The sequence below is a fragment of the Passer domesticus genome, chromosome 16 (genome assembly GCF_036417665.1).
Source record: "Passer domesticus isolate bPasDom1 chromosome 16, bPasDom1.hap1, whole genome shotgun sequence".
In the NCBI taxonomy this organism is placed as follows: Eukaryota; Metazoa; Chordata; class Aves; order Passeriformes; family Passeridae; genus Passer; species Passer domesticus.
Genome location: NC_087489.1, coordinates 10777415 through 10797169, shown reverse-complemented (window position 1 = coordinate 10797169; position 19755 = coordinate 10777415). Strand labels below are relative to the sequence as shown.

Sequence of the window (19755 nt, the reverse complement as noted above, 5' to 3'; positions counted from 1 at the left end):
GCGGCGAGGGGCGCAGTGACACCGAGGCGAGGGGCAGCGCCACACGAGGGGCAGCGCCACGGCCCCGGTGCCACAGGGCTCCCTCAGAGCCCCCGCCCCGCGCGCCCCCTCAGCCGCGGCAGCGCGGGAAGCCGAGTGCGCGCGCTCCGGCCCCGCCCCGCGGCGCACGTGGCACCCTCGCCCGCGCTGGTCACGTGACGCGGGGCCCGGGTGTTCCCTTCTCCCCTCCCCGTCTGACCCCGTCTCCCCCGTCTGGTCAATAGCGCGCGGCGCATGCGCGGTAGCGAATCACGCCCCCCCCTCCCTCCGCCTCCCCCCGGCCCGTCTCCCTCCGCCCTATATAAGGCGCGCGCGGCGGGGTCCCGGCTCCGCAGTGCGCGTGGGCGGCGCGGCGGCTCCGCGCGGCTCCGGGACCCCCCTGCCCGCCCCCGGCTGCGCCGCCGCCATGAGCTCGGGGACCCCCTACATCGGCAGCAAGATCAGCCTGATCTCCAAGGCGCAGATCCGCTATGAGGGCATCCTCTACACCATCGACACCGAGAACTCCACCGTGGCGCTGGCCAAGGGTGAGGCGGGGCCCTGCGGGGGGCGCGGGCGGGCCTAGGCCGGCGCTGGCTGAGGGGACGCGGCGGGGGCCGCCGTGCCGCGAACAATGAGCGCGCCCGGGGCCCGCCCGCCCCGCGGGGCTGCAGCCCCGGTCCGGAGCGCTGCCGCTCTCCGTGAGTCAGCACTGGCAGGGGCGGGCAGGGCCCGGGATGCTGAGCAGCCCCCGGCTCTCCCCGGGAGCGCTGGCTCCCTGGCCATTGTCAGGCGCGGGGAGGTGACGCTCGGCATGGCTGTGCGTGCTTCGGTTCCCCTCGCTGGCTGTGCCCGGCTGCGTGTCGGTGCTGGGCTCGAGGAGGGCCCCAGGCCGGCGCTGAGGAAAACAGTTGCTGTTGTTGTGTCTTTGTTCCTTCCGTGGTCGATAACTGGGCTCTGCTCAGGTGAGGGGGTGGGAGCTGCTGCCCTGAGGGCTGTGGGCCACCTGCACGTGGGTCTGGCTCGCCGACCTTGCTGCCTCCTCAGCGAGGCTTTAGGTTTTGTTTCCCTGTAGAAATACTGATCATTATCTTTGAAACAGTGTCATTTGGGTTCGCTTGTCACCTGTGCTGGGAACTCCTGTATTTCATCTCAGTAAAACCTGTCCTGTCTTGTTTAGTCCCTCAAACATGAACTTACTCCTGTACTGCTTTTCGAGTCCATCTTGGCTACTTCACCTAATGTGCATCGGCGTTTTCTTTCCCTGAGTTTTGTCCTTCCTGGTTCTGGGAAGTTCACACGTTCTTCATTGCCTGCAGCCAGCCGTCGGGGCTGTCCACAAAACAAACACCTTTTGTTTAGAAAGGCTCCTTGCTGGCAGGAGGCACTGACTTGCCAGGTTCACAACTACCCTCCAGGCAGCCTGTGCCCCACTGTTTACCCAGCATAATGATGTTTATATGATGCTGGGCATTATTTGACACCCATTAGAGTGTCTTCTGAAGTTAAAAATGCGAGTTTTCTCAAATTCTCTTTTCCTCTAGGAATGTAGCTGTTTATTTAAAACACATAAATGGAGCTGCTTGTGTTAGTGCTTGGCTCAAAGTACTTGAGAGGTTGCTGGAAGGATGCAGTTCCTCTCCTGTAGGTGCAGGAAGGTCTTTGCCTTGACCCAGCAGCAAGTAAAAATGGTTCCTTACATAGCCCTGCTTACACATTGCACTTGCTGCTTTAGAGCTGGTGTGTTTCAGAGGCATGTGTGGTTAAAGTGCTTTATGATGGGAGTAAGTATATGCTCTGGATAAAATTTCTGGCCGTTCTTGTATTTATTGGTTTCTCAGTGTTCAGTTTTGATAAACTGGGGTGCCTGAGAAGTGGTTGTTGCAGTAGGTGGGGAATACATATTTTTCCCCACCTAAAGAGCTGTTCTCTAAACTTTACATCACAAACCCTGATTTTCATTGTAGCTCAGAGAGGGTCTTCAAATTTAGAGACTTTATAGCAAAGCAAAATTAGTGTGGGAATTACAAATGTAGCAACAATGTTGAAGTTAGTCAGGGCAGTATCAACCCCCAGTGTGGTGTCAGTGGTTTAAAACACTTGATCTCTGAGGCATTAGAAGGGCCATGAGTTACTGACATGCTGTTGAAGTTGTCCAGGTAAATTGTTGTTAAACCCTGGATGCCACCGTTTAAACACTTCCATGTGCAATGCAAGTGTCATTCTCTTTTGTTCTATCATTCATTAAAAAAATTTAAATTGAAAGAGACCTCAGGAAATCTGGTTCAGCCTCTCACTTGAAGCCAGGCTGATTTCAATTGATTTATATTTGTTAAACCTCAATATGTGCACAGAATCTTAAATGCTGGAGATTCCATGGGCTTAATTAATCACCACAAGAAAGTTGTCTGTTTGTTAGAGGCTAAACTTAAATTGCAAACAAAGAAAGCTTAAGCCTACTGGTGTCCTGTCAGGAACTTACTCCCCCTTAAGTAAAAGTCTGAAGAAATTGGAGTTTTTGAATAAAAAATATCCACATAAGCTCTGCTTTCCAGTCAGTCTTGCTGTGCTTCCTGCCCCTTCAGAGCTTAGGCTCGACAGCCCTACAGGAGTAGGAGCTGTGTTGTAAACCAGGAGCTGCAGTGTTGTGGGATTGATTTCCTGTTCATCTGTAAGCAATAGTCAGTAACTTCATGGGAGACAGCCCTTCCCACCTCCACAGCAACTTTAAACTGCATTTTGTGCAGTGCCAGGAACAATTAAACACCTGAGGTGCAGGGACAGGCAAGCTCAACTCCTACAGCCCTGTTTTGTCTACCCCAAGGACTTGGTTTTCCACTTTTCTTGTCAGAAACCTTGGGAGCAGCCAGCTGAGAGGCTGCCTGGGCAGCTTTGGGCTTTGCAGCTCGTGTGTTTGTCCATGGGGAAGTTGATGGGCTGGTCATGGTGCTTCCCAAGTTAGCTGGGGGAGCCTGCAGGAGCCCTGGATACCTTTAGTACATCTTGCCATGAGCTGTAATAATCTAATTTTGAACAGAGAGATCAGTGGTACAGTTCATGTCCAAAAGGCTACAAGCATTGCTTTCAGTTTATAATCTGCTTCTGGTTGACTGGGTTACAGCTGTAATATGATCAAGCAGCAGCTGGAGATCTAAAATAACTTGGAGAGGTTATTTACCCTGGGAACTCATGGAAGATGGCCATTGAAAGGAAGTGACTGACAGCTTGTCCTTGTACCGGTGAAGATCCCTTCCTGCTAGGTGCAAATGAGGTGCTGAGCAATGTGATAGGGACATTCTGGCATTCACCTGCTCCTTGAGGGCTCACCTGAAGGCCACTTGTGGCACTAAGTGCTGCCTGGTGTGAGGTGAGCCACCTGCATACACCCTGGAACAGGACTCTTGAGTGTCCCTGGCTACAGCTGCCAGCACTCCTTGTGAGTAGAAGCAGCATGGTGTGCCAGGGTGCTCAGTGCATCCACTTTTGGTGCTCTTTTTCCTGGCAGGCTGTGGTGCCCCCATCTGTGTGGCAGGAAGAGTGGCATGTCCTGGTGGAGGTGTTTCAGTGCTTCTGTGATGACCTGTCAGGAGCAGCTGAGGGAGCTCAATACAGAGTTCTTCCACTGGCAGAAAACGTGCATCAAGCCCATATGTGCTGGTACTGGGAGTGCCTCTCACAGACAGAAAGCAGCCACACCAGTGAACTTGGGAGTTTCTGTAACTTGTGGCTGAAATTTCAGGCTTTTACCTGTCAGTGCCTGATGTAACTGTGATGTGCCAATAATCCAGTCTGACCTCTTCTTCCTTAATGGCTCAAATTAATTTATGCTTCTACCTAGTAGTTGCCACAGTCAGCTGAAGTATTTTTTTTCCACTCTGGTGTGTGACATTGCTGGTTAGTGTCTGTTCAAGTATTCTGGTAGCTGGCACTCAGTAAAGCCTCCTAAGCAGTTAGATTTATCACTGATGGCTTGCTTTGTAGTCACATTAATCATAAAAACAGTGACATTGGAGTAGAGAGGGAGTTTTAATAGGAAGTTTTTATCATTGATAAAATCACCTCTGTCTGCATAATAAATGTATGAAACCAGGGGTGCAGATTTGAGCTCTAAAGCCTTCTACAATTTCCCCCTGCTGCTTCAGGGGCCTCCCCGGGGTGTGGTGCAGTTGCCTGGAGCTGAATGCCTGACTGGGACAGCTGCTGGGGAGGGAAGGAGAGTACAGCACTGTGGGGAAGTCCTTGGGTTTGCAGTAGGATTCTTCACTCCAGCTGGTCTATGGTCTTTACCTTCACAGCTTGATGTAAACAAAACTGTTTACACAGGCTGCTGAAAAAGTTGGCATTTGAGGGAGCAGATGTGTGTGAGAAGGAGATTGAGGGTTCTGGAAGTAGCTGTTGTTGTTGTTACAAATGGCAAGTGTTGAAGGAGTGCTTGTTAATTGCACGGATCTGAGCGCGCACAGTGCTGCAGTGGCAGTGCTGCACTAATGTCACCGTTTCCATGCCCCAGTGCGATCCTTCGGGACCGAGGACCGGCCCACAGACAGACCGGCTCCTCCCAGAGAAGAAATCTATGAGTACATTATTTTTCGAGGAAGTGACATCAAAGACATCACTGTCTGTGAACCTCCAAAAGCTCAGCATACTCTGCCACAAGATCCTGCCATTGTCCAAGTAAGTTAGCCTGAAGTGTTGATAAAAAGCTGAGATAAAACACTGGTGTTGAAGGACTGCATTTTGGTAAAAACTTATAGAAATGAAGGCAATCAGTGTCTCCAGGAATCTTCAGATTATTTAAAGTATCCTGAATTTTGTTGTAATGTTTAAAGTAGCAGCAGCATTAAGACTTCAGTCAACAAAAGCCAGAGCTAGCTGAGAATGCAGGAAAATCATAAAGAGGTAAACTAACCCTTCTCAGAATTTACTTAAGCTTTAGTAATGCCGTATGTGAAGTAAAGAATCACTGCCAAAGCAAGTTGCCTCTTGGACACTGTAAATGGAAATGTACTTTGTCTTGTTACAGTCTTCACTGGGCTCTGCCTCTACATCATCCTTTCAGCCACATGTGCCTTACAGCCCGTTCAGAGGTATGCCACCTTACAGCCAGCTTGCTGCCAGCTCTTTGCTTAGCCAGCAGTATGCAGCTTCCTTAGGTTTAGGTAAGTACAAACTTTACTTGCTAGAATAAAGGGATGGTCTTGTATGCAGCTGCTGTGAAGGCAAATAACAGTAACTAACACCAAGCTCCTTGCCAAGTGTCAGGCTGCAAGGAGCAGTGAATAAGCAGCTCACAACTTTGTGCAATGGTTTTACTGCATGTGCACACACACATGAAAGAAACAAACTAAATAGCTGAAGTTTCTTTCTGAAATTAATGGGAATACCTGACAGTTGAGGCCAGTTCAGTTTTAACCTAACACACCTCACATCACATGTAAAAAGAACTTGCATTTCCAGAGAAGACTGTAAATAAGCTGCTCTAATGCTGTTCTAGAGAATCTTGTATCTCTTTCCAAGTCCTTCAGATGTTTCACTACCTTGTATCTTATCCATGTATCTCTGCTCTCTCTTCTTCCCTCTATCTCTTTAGAGAAATTGGTAAGCCCTCCAGCATCAGCAGCTGCTTCCAGCCCTAGTTCTTCTCCGTCTCCACAACCTGTTTCAGAGCCTGACATGTCTTCAGAGCCCCATCAGCTCTCTTCCAAGGGTAACAGCAGTTTGAGGACTCCAAATATTTGGAAGAACTGCATGGCACTTGCAAACACTCTGTTCTTGTTAACCCCTCCTAGAATGATAGTGCTCATATGGGTAATGCCAGTAGAACTAGATTGTTCTCAGCTTTTTTTTGCCTTTCATTACATGAAGTGTGATTCCTCCTGTCCTACAAGTATCAATTAGAGAGACAGGAGAAAGGAAAAGTCCAAGACAGTGGATCCTCTTGTGTAAGTATCAGGAGAAGGACGAAGTTTAGAGATGCTCATGTGTTGCATCCTGTCCAGGAACGTGTGTCACTGCAGGGTTTGGGTGAGGAATTGGTCAGCATTTCCTGGAAAAAGAAGCACACTGCTTAAATTGTGGGTGGCCTTGTGTTTGGAGACTTAGGCTGATCAAAAGTTCAGTTGTATTTTCTGTAATCGAGGAAACATCAGGGTAGATTTCATGCATGATGGGGCATTGCACCTTGTCCAGACTCCCAGTTAGTAAAGCATGACTAACAGTAAGCAATTCCTGAGTAGCAGAGATAACATGGTTCTGGGTGCTTGCTTCTATGTGTAAAACCTTTAAAGAAGGTTAAGATGAGATACTTGACTGACCTACCTCAGAGCAGGGTGACCAGGTGCAGCCTGCATTTAAACATAATTAGTTTCATCTGGTTTTAGCTTAAGCATGTATGCTTGTGTTGGCATGAAGCTTTTTACTTACTCTCTGCTTTTGGCCATCTATCTGTACATAGTTTCCCAATATTCTGGCTAAACTTTGAAACTTTCTCATGTTAAACTTGCACATCAGCTTTGTCCTACTCAATAATCCTTAGGATATGTCTGTCTTCCTTGCAAGTTTTCCAGGTGTACATTAGCTGGGAACCTGCATGATGTAACCTACTGGGTATATCTCATGTTGGACTTGGGTGACCCAGAAGTGTCAGTGGCTTGGTTTGTGTGAACTCTTCAGCTTTTCACTTTTCTTGCTCTTTTAATATATTCAGTTAAAGTTTGCTTCCAAGCAGTTCTTATGCATAACTACATGAACCTGTAGTACTCCAAACCTTCTAATTAAAGCTAGAATGCAGTGTTTCTTCTGAGTACTGAAGACTGTCACTTTTTAATATAATTGGTGTAAGGTATACCAAACCATGAAAAGTATTTACATGTTTTGTAGTGTGAATAAATAAGCCTGGATGGAAGAGCAACAGAAGTCTTGGTAACACTTTGGCCTTGACCAAGAAGGAATTTAAAAGGGTAACTTTGAGATCCTGGTCTGGTTTCAGGTTTTCTTTGTCTGAAAGCTCTAACAATAAGCAGTGAAGTTGAAGGACTTCTAAAAGCGGCTTACAAAAGGGGATATAGCTGAGGTGCTTAAGCTTTTGCTGCAAAACCTTTTTGACAGAGTGGGGTAACTTTCTTGAACAGTTTCAAAATGATGAACTTTTGTTTCAGATTTAAAGTTACCATGTAAAGTAAAATCCTGCATAATGTAGAAATTAGATTATGGTATAAACTGTCTGAGTGACTGACTTGGCTTGGTTGTTTAATGTTTGTCTAACTTGATTTAAGAAATATATGGGTATATTTCCTGAAACTGAGGCTCTGGATGTGAGAGCCATGACTCGTATGGCAGTGGTGCCTTACCTAGTGCCACTTAAACTTAGCCTGTAAAGATGCACACTCAAGGCTTTGAGTCATTCTTGACCAAAAGGTTTCTCCCTAGAAGTGGGCAGGGTTTGAATGGTGTTGGCTCACTTTCTGAGAGGCGCTTAGTCATTGGGATTTTTTCCAGGTGCTGGCTTTCCTTCTGTTCACCCAGTCCGCAAAAGCCCCATGGTAGAGCAGGCTGTCCAGACTGGCCCAGTTGACAGCATGAATTCCCAAAAGCTGCCCCCAGTGAAGGTGACCCCGGGGATTCCGCGCAGCGCCCGGCAGGTCCCGCAGGCCAACAGCAAAGCGAGCGGTACGTACACCCCCCTTCAGCCCCGAGTGCTGGGCTGGAGCAGCCTTCCAAGGTGCACTGCTGCCCTGAGCTGGCTGCGGATTGTTCTCGTGCTCCTTTAAAGTTTATCCTTCTTGTTCAGTAGATACAGTTCAGGCAGCACCTGTGCAAACCCAAGGACAGGTGAATGATGAAAACAGAAGACCTCAAAGGAGAAGATCGGGTAGGTTAAGCTGGCGCTAAACAGTCTCAACAGCCTGTGAAGGCAAGTGGTGGTAACTTCAGTGAAGGATTAACTGACAGAAGACTGGCAGAAAGCTTTGGGCATCCAGAGATGTTTCCCTAACAAAACAGCTTCTGGAGTCGCAGAAGTTCAGAACATTCCAGGGACAGAGTTCTAGCGCCTTTTCTAGAAAAGCTGAAGGTATGTCATAAAAATCAATGCTGTGACTTGGCAGCAGCTACTGGATTTCTCTGAAACCTCAAGTATATTTACTGGGAGAGGCGGCCTGTTTGAGACTTTCCAGAGCTTTTATAACAGAGAGGAGCTATGGAACACTCACCTCCATAGAGCAGAATTCTAATTTCAAAGTGGCAGTGCAAGCATGGGCCAGAAGAAAGTGAAATTCAAAGAGGTTTCTGCCCCAATAAAATGAGAAAGGGCAGGAAACAGCACTCCAGACTCTCAGGTCTTCAGATTAGTGTGTAGATTGGGTTATAGCTTTTCCAAAAAGAAGTTGATAGCATCTCATTTGGAAACCAGAAACTAGACAGAGTACAAGCTCCCTTTGTGGGTAGATGAGTCTTTGGCTGGATTTTCTGAGACCTCCTCTTTGCCATCAAGATGAGTTTTAGGCTAATTACAGTGCTATGTTTGCAGGTGAAGAGCAGACAGATATTTTTCCCCACCTCCCTCAGCTTTTCTTGCTGTAGTGCTTGTCCTGACTTCCTCCCTGCACACTGGAAGGGAAGTTGGGTGCCCTCTTAGTGGTAAGACTGACATCCAGGAATGCTGCTCAGAAAGTTAAAGTGTTGCTGTAATGTGTCTTCTACAGCCAAAATCAGAAGTTGCTTTCAAAGAGGTGTGGCCTAACCACAGGACTGGAAGCCAGAAACTCCTGAGTTCTATCCCTGGTTTCCTCTGGTCTTGAGCAAGTCATGTAACCTCCCTGTGTGTTACCAAGTGTTTAAACTCTCCTGCTTTCAGGAAACAGGAGAACCAGAAACCGTTCTAGAGGACAAAACAGACCAACTACTGTGAAGGAAAATACAATAAAGTTTGAAGGTGACTTTGACTTTGAAAGTGCAAATGCACAATTCAACAGAGAGGAGCTTGATAAAGAATTCAAGAAGAAACTGAACTTTAAAGGTTTGTGCCTTCATTAAATATGAATTGCTGAGCTAGTAGTAAACACTGCATAGACAAACTGGTTCTGAAAAACTGTATGATTACCTCTCAAATCTTGTTTGAGGGAGCAAGAGAACAGATGGCTCTGCAGTGTGTGCCTCAAGGAGGTGTAATACATTTCATTATCTTCAGATGACAAAGCAGAGACGGGGGAAGAAAAAGGGGACCCTGGAGTGGCAACCCAAAACAATGATGGTAACACAGAGGAGGACCTGCTGGGGCCCAACTGCTATTATGATAAATCCAAGTCTTTCTTTGACAACATTTCTTCAGAACTGAAATCTAGGTGAGTATTTTCTAAAAGGAATTTTAGGCATAAAATTTCAGACATAATCTATGTGACATGGTTTGATTATTTAAAAATTTTAGAATACCCTTTGGACAGGGAATATTGCCATGCATTTGGTGGCTCACAAGTGATGTGAACCAAGTTTCATGCAGTGGCATCAAACAAAAAGCATTTCAGCTGATATGATACACTTGCCTAATCTATGATAGAGGAGTTTCTGTTTCCCAGTACTGCCTTTGAACCCACTGATTCTAAACAAATCCCTTATCTGGCTTGTGGGAGAGGAGGCATCAGGGTCATGCTGTACTGAAGGTGCAGCTGGCAGACAGGAGTGAGCTAAGCCTGGAGGTGGGCCAGAGAGGTCAGCTCTGGCTGTGGAAATGCTTTAGGTTAAATGTTGGCAATATGAAGGGGAAAGCTTCAGCTTTCACTGCCACCACTGATGCTCTCAAGTGCCTGGAGAAACGAGACATCCCTTTAGTGTCAGCGTGAGGGGTTCCCTTGCTCTGTGGTGTGGCTGCAGAGGAGTTGGGTTAGAGCAGGTACACTGCAGCTACTGCTTGTTGCAGTGCAGCTCAACAAAATCAGGGGTGAGAGGCTTCCACTCTAAGTGAGCTGGAGGTTCTGCGGTGTTTGTGTTGAAGCTGAACTCGGCCTTGCTCAGTTCCAGGCGCACCACGTGGGCTGAGGAGAGGAAGCTCAACACAGAGACCTTTGGAGTGTCCGGACGGTTCCTTCGTGGCCGCAGCTTTCGAGGTGGATTCCGAGGTGGAAGGGGGAGTGGAGCAGCAAGGAGAAACCAAACCACTCACAGAGCTGGTACTGGCAGAGTGTAACTTCAGAGGCAAGTGCTCTAGCAAGAGTAAATACTCTCCCTGAGCCAGGTTTGTCTCTTGCTCCTTGCCTGAAGTGTCTGTGCAGCCTGTTTCGTCCTCCAGTGTCATGGATATATCAAGAATTGTTCCTTATTGGATCTGATTGATATTTCTAAAGGGTAGAAGGAGATAGGGGTGGTTTAACGTGTTGATTTTTTGGTTTCACCTGTCTGAGAAAAGGCTCAGCTCAAGCAAGCAGCTTTTGGTTTCTAACTAAGCATTTCAGCTGATACAGGGGTGTGAGCTTTGCTATTCTTCTTCTTCTTGGGAGAAGAACCCCATAATATCAAATTTAATTCTACCTTTTTTTCTGAATAGGTTCGAACATCTCTCCTGAGAGGATGAAACTGTATATAGAAAGAAAACAACCAACTGCTGCACTAACGTGGGAAAATGGTTCATATTGTTTACTGTCTCAGCTCAAGCGACAGAATTTCATGTACTACTGCTTATATTTTGGACTTACTTTGGACCAGCCACTGTCTGCTGGAATATTTTTTGGAAGAGGGAATGTGTTCAGGGGTACCTTCTTCAGGGTGTCTTTTCTGTTTTTTTGTGTTTTTCAAGTGCAGACTAACTTACACGGTTCTTCTTTCTGGGTCTCTCAAGGCTGCTATAGTCTAAGCTCAAAGTCAGACTCCTTTTCTGAACCCTGGAGAAGAGAAATCATGCTGTTTTAACACGGAACCAAAGCTCACTTGAAATAAACCAGCTACAATTTGTTTGTTCTGAGTAACCAAATGGATCCTTTGGTGCTGCTGGTCTCACGGATCTTGGCAGCAGGTGTGAAGTAGCACTTGGTATCTGGAGAAATGGATTCCTGGTGCTGAGGAGTTGTGTATATTGTCACTTGGGAATACTGGAGTGTTGATCATGTAGTAGTGTTTCTGACTGTACAGCTGTTTGTGGGCTGCTACTGGGCTGGAGGTACCACAGGAGCGTGGCTCTGCCTTGAGCTGCAGGGTGCTGGGAGTGCCTGGGGCTTGGAGCTCCTGGCTGGAGCGTGGGGACACCATGTGGGATGGGAGCAGGGACTGTCCCCACTCACGTGCAGAGGTTTTGGCAGTAGTGACTGTCTGGGAAGGAGACCTGAGGCTCTGACTTGTGTGCCTCGGTTTGTACCTCGCTGGAGGCAGCACCAAATGCAAACAGTTCTCTGTACTCTGTAGACTGTGGTGGAACTCTTTGGAATGTTTTCATTCAACTAGGGATGGGAGACCATATAATGAAGCTTAACAGATGGGCATGTTTAATTTCTTTCCTCTATACCCCCATACTGTAAATAGTTTAGTTGTTTTTCTTTTGTTTTTAAAAATCTGTATGTGGGGAGAGGGCTGGGAGGGAGGGGTTACCTTTGTTTGCATGAAATAAGTGGGTTAAATTGCTATAGGCATGTGTCCCATTTTTGGTTGGTAGGGAATTTTGTTGAAAAAGCACCTTGATGACTGAACCCCTTACATAGCTCAAGTTTTTTTAGTTATGCATTGACCTAGGTTACTGTAAAAGCTTGGATTTATTTTTGTAGGACTTTATTGCTGAGAATTAGAACATAGCAGTGGGGCTGCTCTTTGGAGTAATGTAAATTGTAATTATAATAAACATGTAAATGTTTAATGTTTCCCTCCACCTCTGTTCTGTACATAGCTCCATAACATCGCTCCCTACACCTCCTCTGGCACCTTACAGGGCTGCCATCCAAGCTGCAGAAAACCTGGCAGTGTTACACAGTATTGGAAAAAGGCTGCAACACCCAAATCCAGGCACTGCCCATTGTACTGTTGCCCTGGCTCCCATGTTGGGACTCAGCCTGATGAGGGTTATGTTACTCCAGCCTTGCAGAGGGAGGCCCTGGGGCTCCCCAGGAGCTGCTGCTGCTGCAGGCCCTGGCTCACACCTCTGGTCTGGGGTGAGCTGAAATGCCTCACTCAGAGCTGCTCTAACTCTGCCTTTGCTGCTGGCAAAGCAGCCAGTGTGGCTCTAAGTGTGGAGATGGAATTGCACTGCCCTGGCAGAGGATGGGAGGAGAAATCCTCACTGCTCCTGTGTAATCACCACTATTCACACATAGCTGTGCCTTTTCAGTTGAGTGGGATCACTTCCCTTGTTTCCACAGTAAAGCTTCAGATCCAGGCAGAGCACATCCTTGACACTGCTCAAGTTTGTGTCCCAGCCTCTGAGCCAAGTGCTGGCCTGGCTCCTGGAGCAGAGGGGGCTGGTGGCTGTGGCTCAGCCCCAGGGCTGGTACCTGTGAGCCCTTCTTCCCCAGGAGCACTGTGGGCTCAGCTGCAGGCCTGTCAGCTTCCCCATGGAACATTCCCAGTGTGTGGGAACAGCTGTGACTTCAGCAGACAACCAAATGCAGCTTTTTTGGACTTCAGCACTCCAGCCCCAGGTTTGATACATTAACCTGGTGTTCAGGACCACGCTTCCTCTGGCTCATGTGCTCTGATGTGTGCTCCCTGTCCTTGACTCCTGTGGGCTCCTCTGCCCACACTTTGCTGGGCAGCATTTCCTGTAAACAGCTCCTGGCTGTGCGAGCCCAGGGCTGAGCTCTGCTGCCTGGAGCATCCCTGGAGTCCTCAGTGTCCTGAGCAGGGGCTGGAGTACCAGGGCTGTCCCTTGCAGGCTTCTGGGCCACATTCAGTCCTTGCTGTGGCTGCTGCCACCCCAGTCCGGCCCTGACCCTGTCACACCCTCTCTGGGTGTGCAGGAGCAGACTGAAGGGCAGTTTGGCTCTACCCCCTTGGTGGATACAAATGGCCAAACTTAAAATAAAGGAGTACCTGTTCCTATTGCCTCAAGTACTGAGACTTGAGAGAGTAAGCTCAGGTGGGGAGGGGCCTGAGGCTGCTCTGAAATGAGGATGAGCTCAAACCAACTCCTGGGGTACGAGGCAGAGAGGGCAAATACCAGAGGAGAAAGTGGAGGAGCTACAACTCTGTTGTATGTAACATTTGCTAGTTATTGTTTAGCTCCTGCTGCACAAATCCCCCCTGTGAACCACAGCAGCAATGCTGTACTCTGAACCAGACCTGGCAGCACCAGGCCATGCAGCTCTGCCCTGAGCACTGCCTGCAGCAGCACCGTCCCCTGCTGACCCCCAAAACACAGCCCCCATCTGTGCTGTCCTGCAGCAGTACAACACACACCTCTGTCACAGGCTGCTGCAAGGCAGAGCCAGCCTTTTCACCCTGACAGATGCCTGGTAGGGAATAAAAACCCCAACTCCATATTAGTTATGTTGAGACCATAACACAACCTCCTAAAACAACTGTTTAAGGTAAAAAAAAAAAAAAAAGACATGCTGAGAGAGTGCAGAAAAGAACCATTAAACAAAGTGAAGTGTCCAGGGAAAAAAATGCAAGCGAAGTCTCTGTCCTTTAATGGGTCACTGCTGCTGTTCTGTAGCCAACCAGATCATCCTGGGTAATTAAAATCCAAGGAACAGACAGGTTTTTTTTAAATAACAGCTTTAAAAAAAAATCAGTAGGTTTATTGTAGATCTCAAGAGAGCACAGTATGAGTAGCTGGAATGCCTACATGTCTATACAGAATAACCCATCAATTAAAAAGAAGCAGCTAAGCGGGTGCATTTCATTCATCATGATGTTTTCTTCTGTTTTTTCTTTTCATTTTCTTCCTTTTCCTTTTCAATTTCAGCCACATACTTCTCAATTTCTTCAGGGTTCAGGATCTAAAACAGAAACATAGGTGACCCTCAGGATACCCATAAACTTAGGAGACATTCATGGAAGTGATTCTAGCTCTGCCATGGGAAGAGCTGCTGTTTATCTGAAAGCAGGTACCTGCTGCAGACACAACAACATTCCTTGGCTACTAAGAATAAACTGAAGTATTTGTCAGTGCAAAATGTGAGATTAACTTCAGGCAGATCAACAAGGACAGTATCAGAGACGGGCTCAAGGGGAGAGAAGCAAACAGCAGCCTCACCTTCAGCGGCTGCTCCCGTCTCATGACCGCCAGCTCGATGTTCTTCCCACCAGACTGCACCACCTGCGAGGGGCAGAGGGAAGCTTTAGGAGCCTGGCCAGGAATTCACCCCAACAAACCCCTCTCAGGCCTCCTTAGGAGAATAGATATGGATGGGGTGTATTTCACTCTTTAGCTCTCAACACCAGCAGCACTAACTCTCAAAAGGGTCTTCACAGTGGCGCCAGTGCCCTGGGCAGATGGAGAACACCTCAGCCCCACCACCTGACTTGTGCTGTTTTCCGTATCTCAAACTTCAATCAAAAAATAAAATACTCAGCATGTGCTTTGGCTCATCTCTGGTGCATTTGTGTTAACACCCAGAACTGAAGTCTGTATTGTCCCCAGAGCTGCTGGTAAGCTCTGTGTAAACTATGGAAATTGTGACCCCAATTATTCTGGACCTTGAATTCAATCCAACACCCACAGCCTACAGTAAACAGCTCTCACAGATCCTTTGCAGTACTTCCTTGGACATCCACAAGTATTTTCCCATATTCACCCCTAAGAAATTAATCTGGACAGTGAAAAGCCACAGAAGAGATGTGAAACAGCCTCACCTCGAGAAGAGCCTTGATGACAAGTTTAATAGTCAGATCATCCGTTTCAATGGCCTCATCAGTGTAGTTTTTCTCCAGGAACTCACGCACAGATTTGGCTCCTCTGCCAATGGCATTAGCCTGGAAACATTAAGGGGGAAAAGAAAATGAATGGGAGTTTAGAAAAGATTTCATTTGCAGAGTAAGAAAGAAACACAAAGTTGTACAATTGCATAATCTGTCACACACAAAGACAGTTATCTGGCACAGGTGGGTTGGTTTGGGGTTTTTTTTTTTGAAAGCAGGACAAGACTTCCCAAGGAAAGCTGAACTGCAGATGGCCACTCTCAGCACATTTGATCGTTAAGGATTTTTGCAGCTGTGAGACAGCACCATGTGGCCAGCGAGATCTCCTCTACCCCAATCCCACTTTAAAGAAAACATTAACTCACAAAAACTCCATTTCCAGCAGGGACTGCACGCACTCACCTTCCAAGCATGGTAGGTGCCAGAGGGGTCGGTCTGGTACAGCCGGGGGGTCCCGTCGAAGTCGAAGCCCACGATGAGGGCGGAGATGCCGAAGGGCCTGCGGCCGTTGCTCTGCGTGTACCTCTGAGCACAAAGGACACTGAGGCACTGCTGAGCACACTCTGCAGCAGCTACAACCACGAGAGCCACCTGACACGCTTTTAGCTGGCTGTCTCCATTAGTCAGGACCCTGTATCTCATGGAGCCCCTAAGGCAGGCAGGTGAGACGTGGTTCCTGTCCAGCCCTGTTCCTACACCTGGTTACAGCTTCCAGAAGCACCTCCCCTCCTGCTGAGGGGTGCTGAGGCAGCCAGAGCCAGCTCTGCAAGCCCCAGCGTGGCACCAGTGTGCCAAAAAACACCATGAGCACACCTAAGCACAGTTTTCACCAATGATTTGCACTGATTGCACAGGAAATCGTGGCAGCTCCTGCTGTGAGCAGGTGACACTGCAGCCATGTCACAGCCCTCCTGGGACACTGCTAGCAAAGTCACTGCCATGTCCCACACCAGGGGCGTTGGGGCTGACACCCACAGCACCAGGGCAGCAGGAGCTGGGCCAGGGGTGTTTGCAACAGTGTGGGAGAAATGGTGAAAGTGCCAGCAAGACAGACACAAATGTGAGATTGGATAAAGGAACAAACTGAAACTTGAAGTGGAGCCTTGCTCTGACAGACCAGTGATTATTAGAAGAATCCATTATTATCATCACCACTGCTCCAGCACATCAGTGCATAAGTAAATTAAATTTTCTCTAATTCTCGCTGGTGGCTGAAAATCAGTTTAATACACTGGCAAATGAGTAATTTTCTCACAGAACGCAGCTGGGCATATTTTGATGCTGCAATTCATTCTAAATTCATGACTATCAAACACAAAACATTAAATACTGCACCAATTTGCTCCCCTCTTACCCATCCCTGCAATGGCTTTGCAGGAGGAAAAACTACCAGGAGCCATGAAGAAAAGACAGTAACCCAGGCCCACTGTTCTGGGAGTGAGATGGGCAGGGGGTTCCTGATGAGATGACACATGGAACTGTGCAGGCCTTGCAAGCACTGGCTGCTTTATCTTGGGGGAAAAAACTCAAATCTATCATTCACAAACTCAATCATTGTTTTCCATTCCCAATAAAAACCCACAATGTGTTTTTTACCAGGTAGGGGTAAAAGTGAGGCCAGAGCACAGACACTTGCACAGCTTGAGGAAATGTCAGTTATTCCATGCTACACATGTGTGGTTCATGCTACACGTGTGACACTCTAGTCCCACGTGGCACACACCTAACTGCACACAATGCATAACCCAGGCTAGCACAAGAGCACACAGAACACGTGTGTCAGGTCAGGACATCCTCAGCAGCTGTGTGCAGCCCCAGGTACCTGCTTCAGGCTGGCAATGTAGCGGGTGATGTACTCCACGGTGACAGGATCCTCCACGGTGAGCCTGTGGCTCTGGCACTCCACCCGGGCTCTGTTTATGACTATCCTGGCATCAGCTGTCAGCCCTGAAACGACACAGGGGCCTCAGAGTCATGGAAAAACCTCACAACCTGGCCCTAAAAGGCCCACAGGGTCAGGGAAAATCCAAGCAGAGCTCAAACTCTCAGGTTTGCTGGGCAAGAGCATCTGTAAGGCAGCAGAAAGTGGCTGATGCACAAAAATAACTGAAGGATTTAGTTTACAGCTTCCATGTTTGTGAGTTAAGTGACACACACAGTTCTGAGCCAGGAAATGGGAATACTACTGACAGCATTCCATACCCCAGCTAATCTGCCAGGCTTATTCTCACACACATTATCCCTCATGCAGTCCAGTTTTATCTGCCCAGCAAACCTCAGTTAATGAGACTACGGCAGCATGATGTTAGTTGACCCAAGTGTGACCCTTTAAAAAAAAAGATTTTAAAGACATTTAATTATTATTTTATTATTATTATCTTTTTAGCTAATGCTGCCATTTTTCACTTACAGCTTTGTTTTTATTAGACAATTTTTCCTCAAGTTTGTGAACACCCCTGCACATATCCCTGACCCTGGCTAAGGAAGCAAGGCAGGAGAAAGAACTGAGCCTCTCATTCCTGCACACTGAACAAAACCCTGTTGTTTTAGTCAGTTAAATCAGATCTTAAAAATATTATTGACACTGACACTGTATTTCTCTATATTAAAAAAAAAGAATAAGCTACCATGGAAATACCATGCTTCCCACAGCTCTCAGCCAGGTACACCCTGCATTTTGGGTTCTCAGAGTCCATAAACACACCCAAGGTGCCCCAGCAGCTGCCAAAAGCCCTGAGGGCACCAGGTACCTGCAAAAGCCATGCAGACATTGTCATCCAGGGCACAGATCTTCCTGACAGTTCTCTCATCCTGCAGCTTTGCCACGGACTTCTTCTCCACACCAAGGACAACAATATCCTTCCCTCTTACTCCAACCTTCCGCGCATGAAAAGAAGAAGTAAAAAAGTTAACCCAGGTCCAGAAATCCTGACAGCTGCAGACTTTACTCAGGGGAGCAGTAACCAAGCACAAACCCCCACACTGTAACCATCTCCTCAGCTTGAAGTCAGGATTTTATTTCCCACTGAACCCAGAGGCAGGACTGATGTAACAAAAATGGCAATGCATTTCAGGGTGCAGTTTCATCATCAGTTTACACCAACCTGTGGCTCCTCAGAGACAGGCTCCAGCTCCTTTACACACTGTCCTTTCTCCAAAGCACCATCAGGGTTTCCACAGCCATGGAAAACCCCAGAGTCCAGTGGCACTGCTCAACTCAGAGCCAAGGCACTGAAGATCAGGCCAAGTAACACCTACAGCTGCCAAAACGTTCTGTCTGTAGCTGCCTTAATGTCCTAATTCATACCTTGAATACACTTTTTCCAACATCACTGAGGAAAAAACCCTTGACCTTTCCCCTTCATTCCCACAGAGGGATGGGAATCAGCATGTTCCAAATGCTTCCAAAAACGTTCAACTCAACAAGAGACACAATGGGTGGTTATACTGCATGCTGCCTCCACTTTTACAGTATTTTTAATTTCTGAAAAAAACGAGGAATCTATTTGGAAATAAATCTTGTTATATTCACTCCCATCCCAAAGATGGTAAATTCTCTTTTGGGTAATTAAAACATACTACAACTATTAATACAGTTATAACTTTTAAAAATGAAAACTTACTATTGCTAGAACTTATTACAATCACTGATACAAAGACATTTGCAAATGAACACATTTTTCCTCCTCCCCTAAATGAAATAAAACTTTAATCGAGCAAAAGCTTGGGACACCTGGAAGCCGGGAGAAGCAACTTGCTTTTAAAGGCTTTCACCGACGAGTTTCCCAACGCGCTGGGAATCCGTGCACAAACACAAAATCCCACAAACAAACACAAAATCCCACAAACATAAAATCCCACAAACACAAAATCCCACAATCTGCAGCAGGGACCGAGCGAGGAGAGGATCCCCCCTACAGAAGGCCGGAGCCCCGCAGGGATGGCCCCTCAGGGATGGCCCCTCAGGGATCGCCCCTCGGGGATCGCCCCTCGGGGATGGCCCCGGAGGGATCCCCCGCACGGATCGCCCCTCAGGGATCGCCCCTCAGGGATCCCCCGGCAGGGATCGCCCCTCAGGGATCGCCCCTCAGGGATGGCCCCTCAGGGATGGCCCCTCAGGGATCGCCCCTCAGGGATCACCCGGCAGGGATCGCCCCTCAGGGATCGCCCCTCAGGGATGGCCCCTCAGGGATGGCCCCTCAGCGGCTCCCGCGGCCTCCCGGGCCCGCCAGGCCGGGCGCACAGCGCCGCGCAGGCCCCGCCGCGGGCCCCGCTCCGCCCCGCCGCCCCGCCAGCCCCGCGGCCGCCGACTCACCGCGGTGGAGCCCTTCTTGACCGCCTCCTGCGCGTACTCCACCTGGAAGAGGTGCCCGTCCGGGGAGAAGACGGTGATGGCGCGGTCGTAGCTCATGGCTCCGGCAGAACCCGCACCGTCATCCGGGCGGGCCGGGGGCGGGGCGCTGCGCTCCGGCGCTGCGCACTTGGCGTACGCACCGGGCGCACGCTGCGCAGCGCCGCGCGCGGGGAGTGCGGAGGGTTCGGGGGAAGGGACCCCAAAAGCGGCAGGGACAGCTCCGCCATCCGCCTGCTCCAGCCCCGCACGCCGCCTTTGTAGGCATGGGGCAACCGCAGCTGCCCTGAGCACCCTGTGCCGGCGCCTCGCCGCCCTCGCAGGGAAGATTCTCCTAATAATTCTCCTAATATCTAACCTAAACCTCCTCTTTTTTCAATTTGAGCCCATTCCCCTTGCCCTGTCACTCCACTCTCTCATAACAGCCTTGCTCCATCCTTGCTGTGCGTCCCCTTGGGGTATGGAGAGCCACAATGGGGTCACCCCGACGCCAGGGTGGACAGCCCCGGTTCTCCCTCCCAGCCTTTCCTGGCAGCAGAGGTGCTCCATCC

At 48.6% G+C, this 19755-nt stretch overlaps 2 protein-coding genes across 5 annotated transcripts; one reads left to right on the top strand and one right to left on the bottom strand.

Annotated features, from left to right (window-relative positions):
• Positions 1-314: 314 nt before the first annotated feature.
• Positions 315-11851, top strand: LSM14B (LSM family member 14B). 4 transcript variants are annotated; one of them, XM_064391819.1, is made up of 10 exons: positions 315-566; positions 4529-4692; positions 5042-5177; positions 5609-5725; positions 7516-7686; positions 7811-7888; positions 8873-9034; positions 9206-9359; positions 10027-10246; positions 10556-11851. In XM_064391819.1, the coding sequence occupies exons 1-9, from the start codon at positions 446-448 to the stop codon at positions 10196-10198; spliced, it is 1275 nt and encodes a 424-aa protein (XP_064247889.1). In that variant the 5' UTR covers positions 315-445; the 3' UTR covers positions 10199-10246; positions 10556-11851. The 4 variants fall into 4 exon arrangements, with proteins under 4 accessions (XP_064247889.1, XP_064247891.1, XP_064247890.1 ...); XM_064391818.1 differs by having other exon boundaries at positions 316-566; positions 7808-7888; XM_064391821.1 differs by lacking the exon at positions 5609-5725.
• A 1857-nt stretch (positions 11852-13708) lies between these two features.
• PSMA7 (proteasome 20S subunit alpha 7) lies at positions 13709-19327 on the bottom strand. The gene is made up of 7 exons (XM_064391824.1): positions 19169-19327; positions 17604-17730; positions 16676-16800; positions 15256-15378; positions 14788-14907; positions 14189-14251; positions 13709-13931 (listed from the first exon to the last, which is right to left on the bottom strand). Exons 1-7 carry the CDS (start codon positions 19262-19264, stop codon positions 13839-13841), a joined length of 747 nt encoding a protein of 248 aa, XP_064247894.1. The 5' UTR covers positions 19265-19327; the 3' UTR covers positions 13709-13838.
• Between the last annotated feature and the right edge of the window lie 428 nt (positions 19328-19755).

Coding starts and splice junctions, on each gene's coding strand:
- LSM14B (XM_064391818.1), top strand. CDS start 446: ATGAGCTCGGGGACCCCCTACATCGGCAGCAAGATCAGCCTGATCTCC. Junction 7,889..8,872: donor ACCTCAAAGGAGAAGATCGG/GTAGGTTAAGCT, acceptor TCCTGCTTTCAG/GAAACAGGAGAACCAGAAAC. Junction 9,360..10,026: donor TCTTCAGAACTGAAATCTAG/GTGAGTATTTTC, acceptor GGCCTTGCTCAG/TTCCAGGCGCACCACGTGGG.
- PSMA7 (XM_064391824.1), bottom strand. CDS start 19,264: ATGAGCTACGACCGCGCCATCACCGTCTTCTCCCCGGACGGGCACCTC. Junction 17,731..19,168: donor TCAAGAAGGGCTCCACCGCG/GTGAGTCGGCGG, acceptor CATGCGCGGAAG/GTTGGAGTAAGAGGGAAGGA. Junction 13,932..14,188: donor GACGGGAGCAGCCGCTGAAG/GTGAGGCTGCTG, acceptor TTTCTGTTTTAG/ATCCTGAACCCTGAAGAAAT.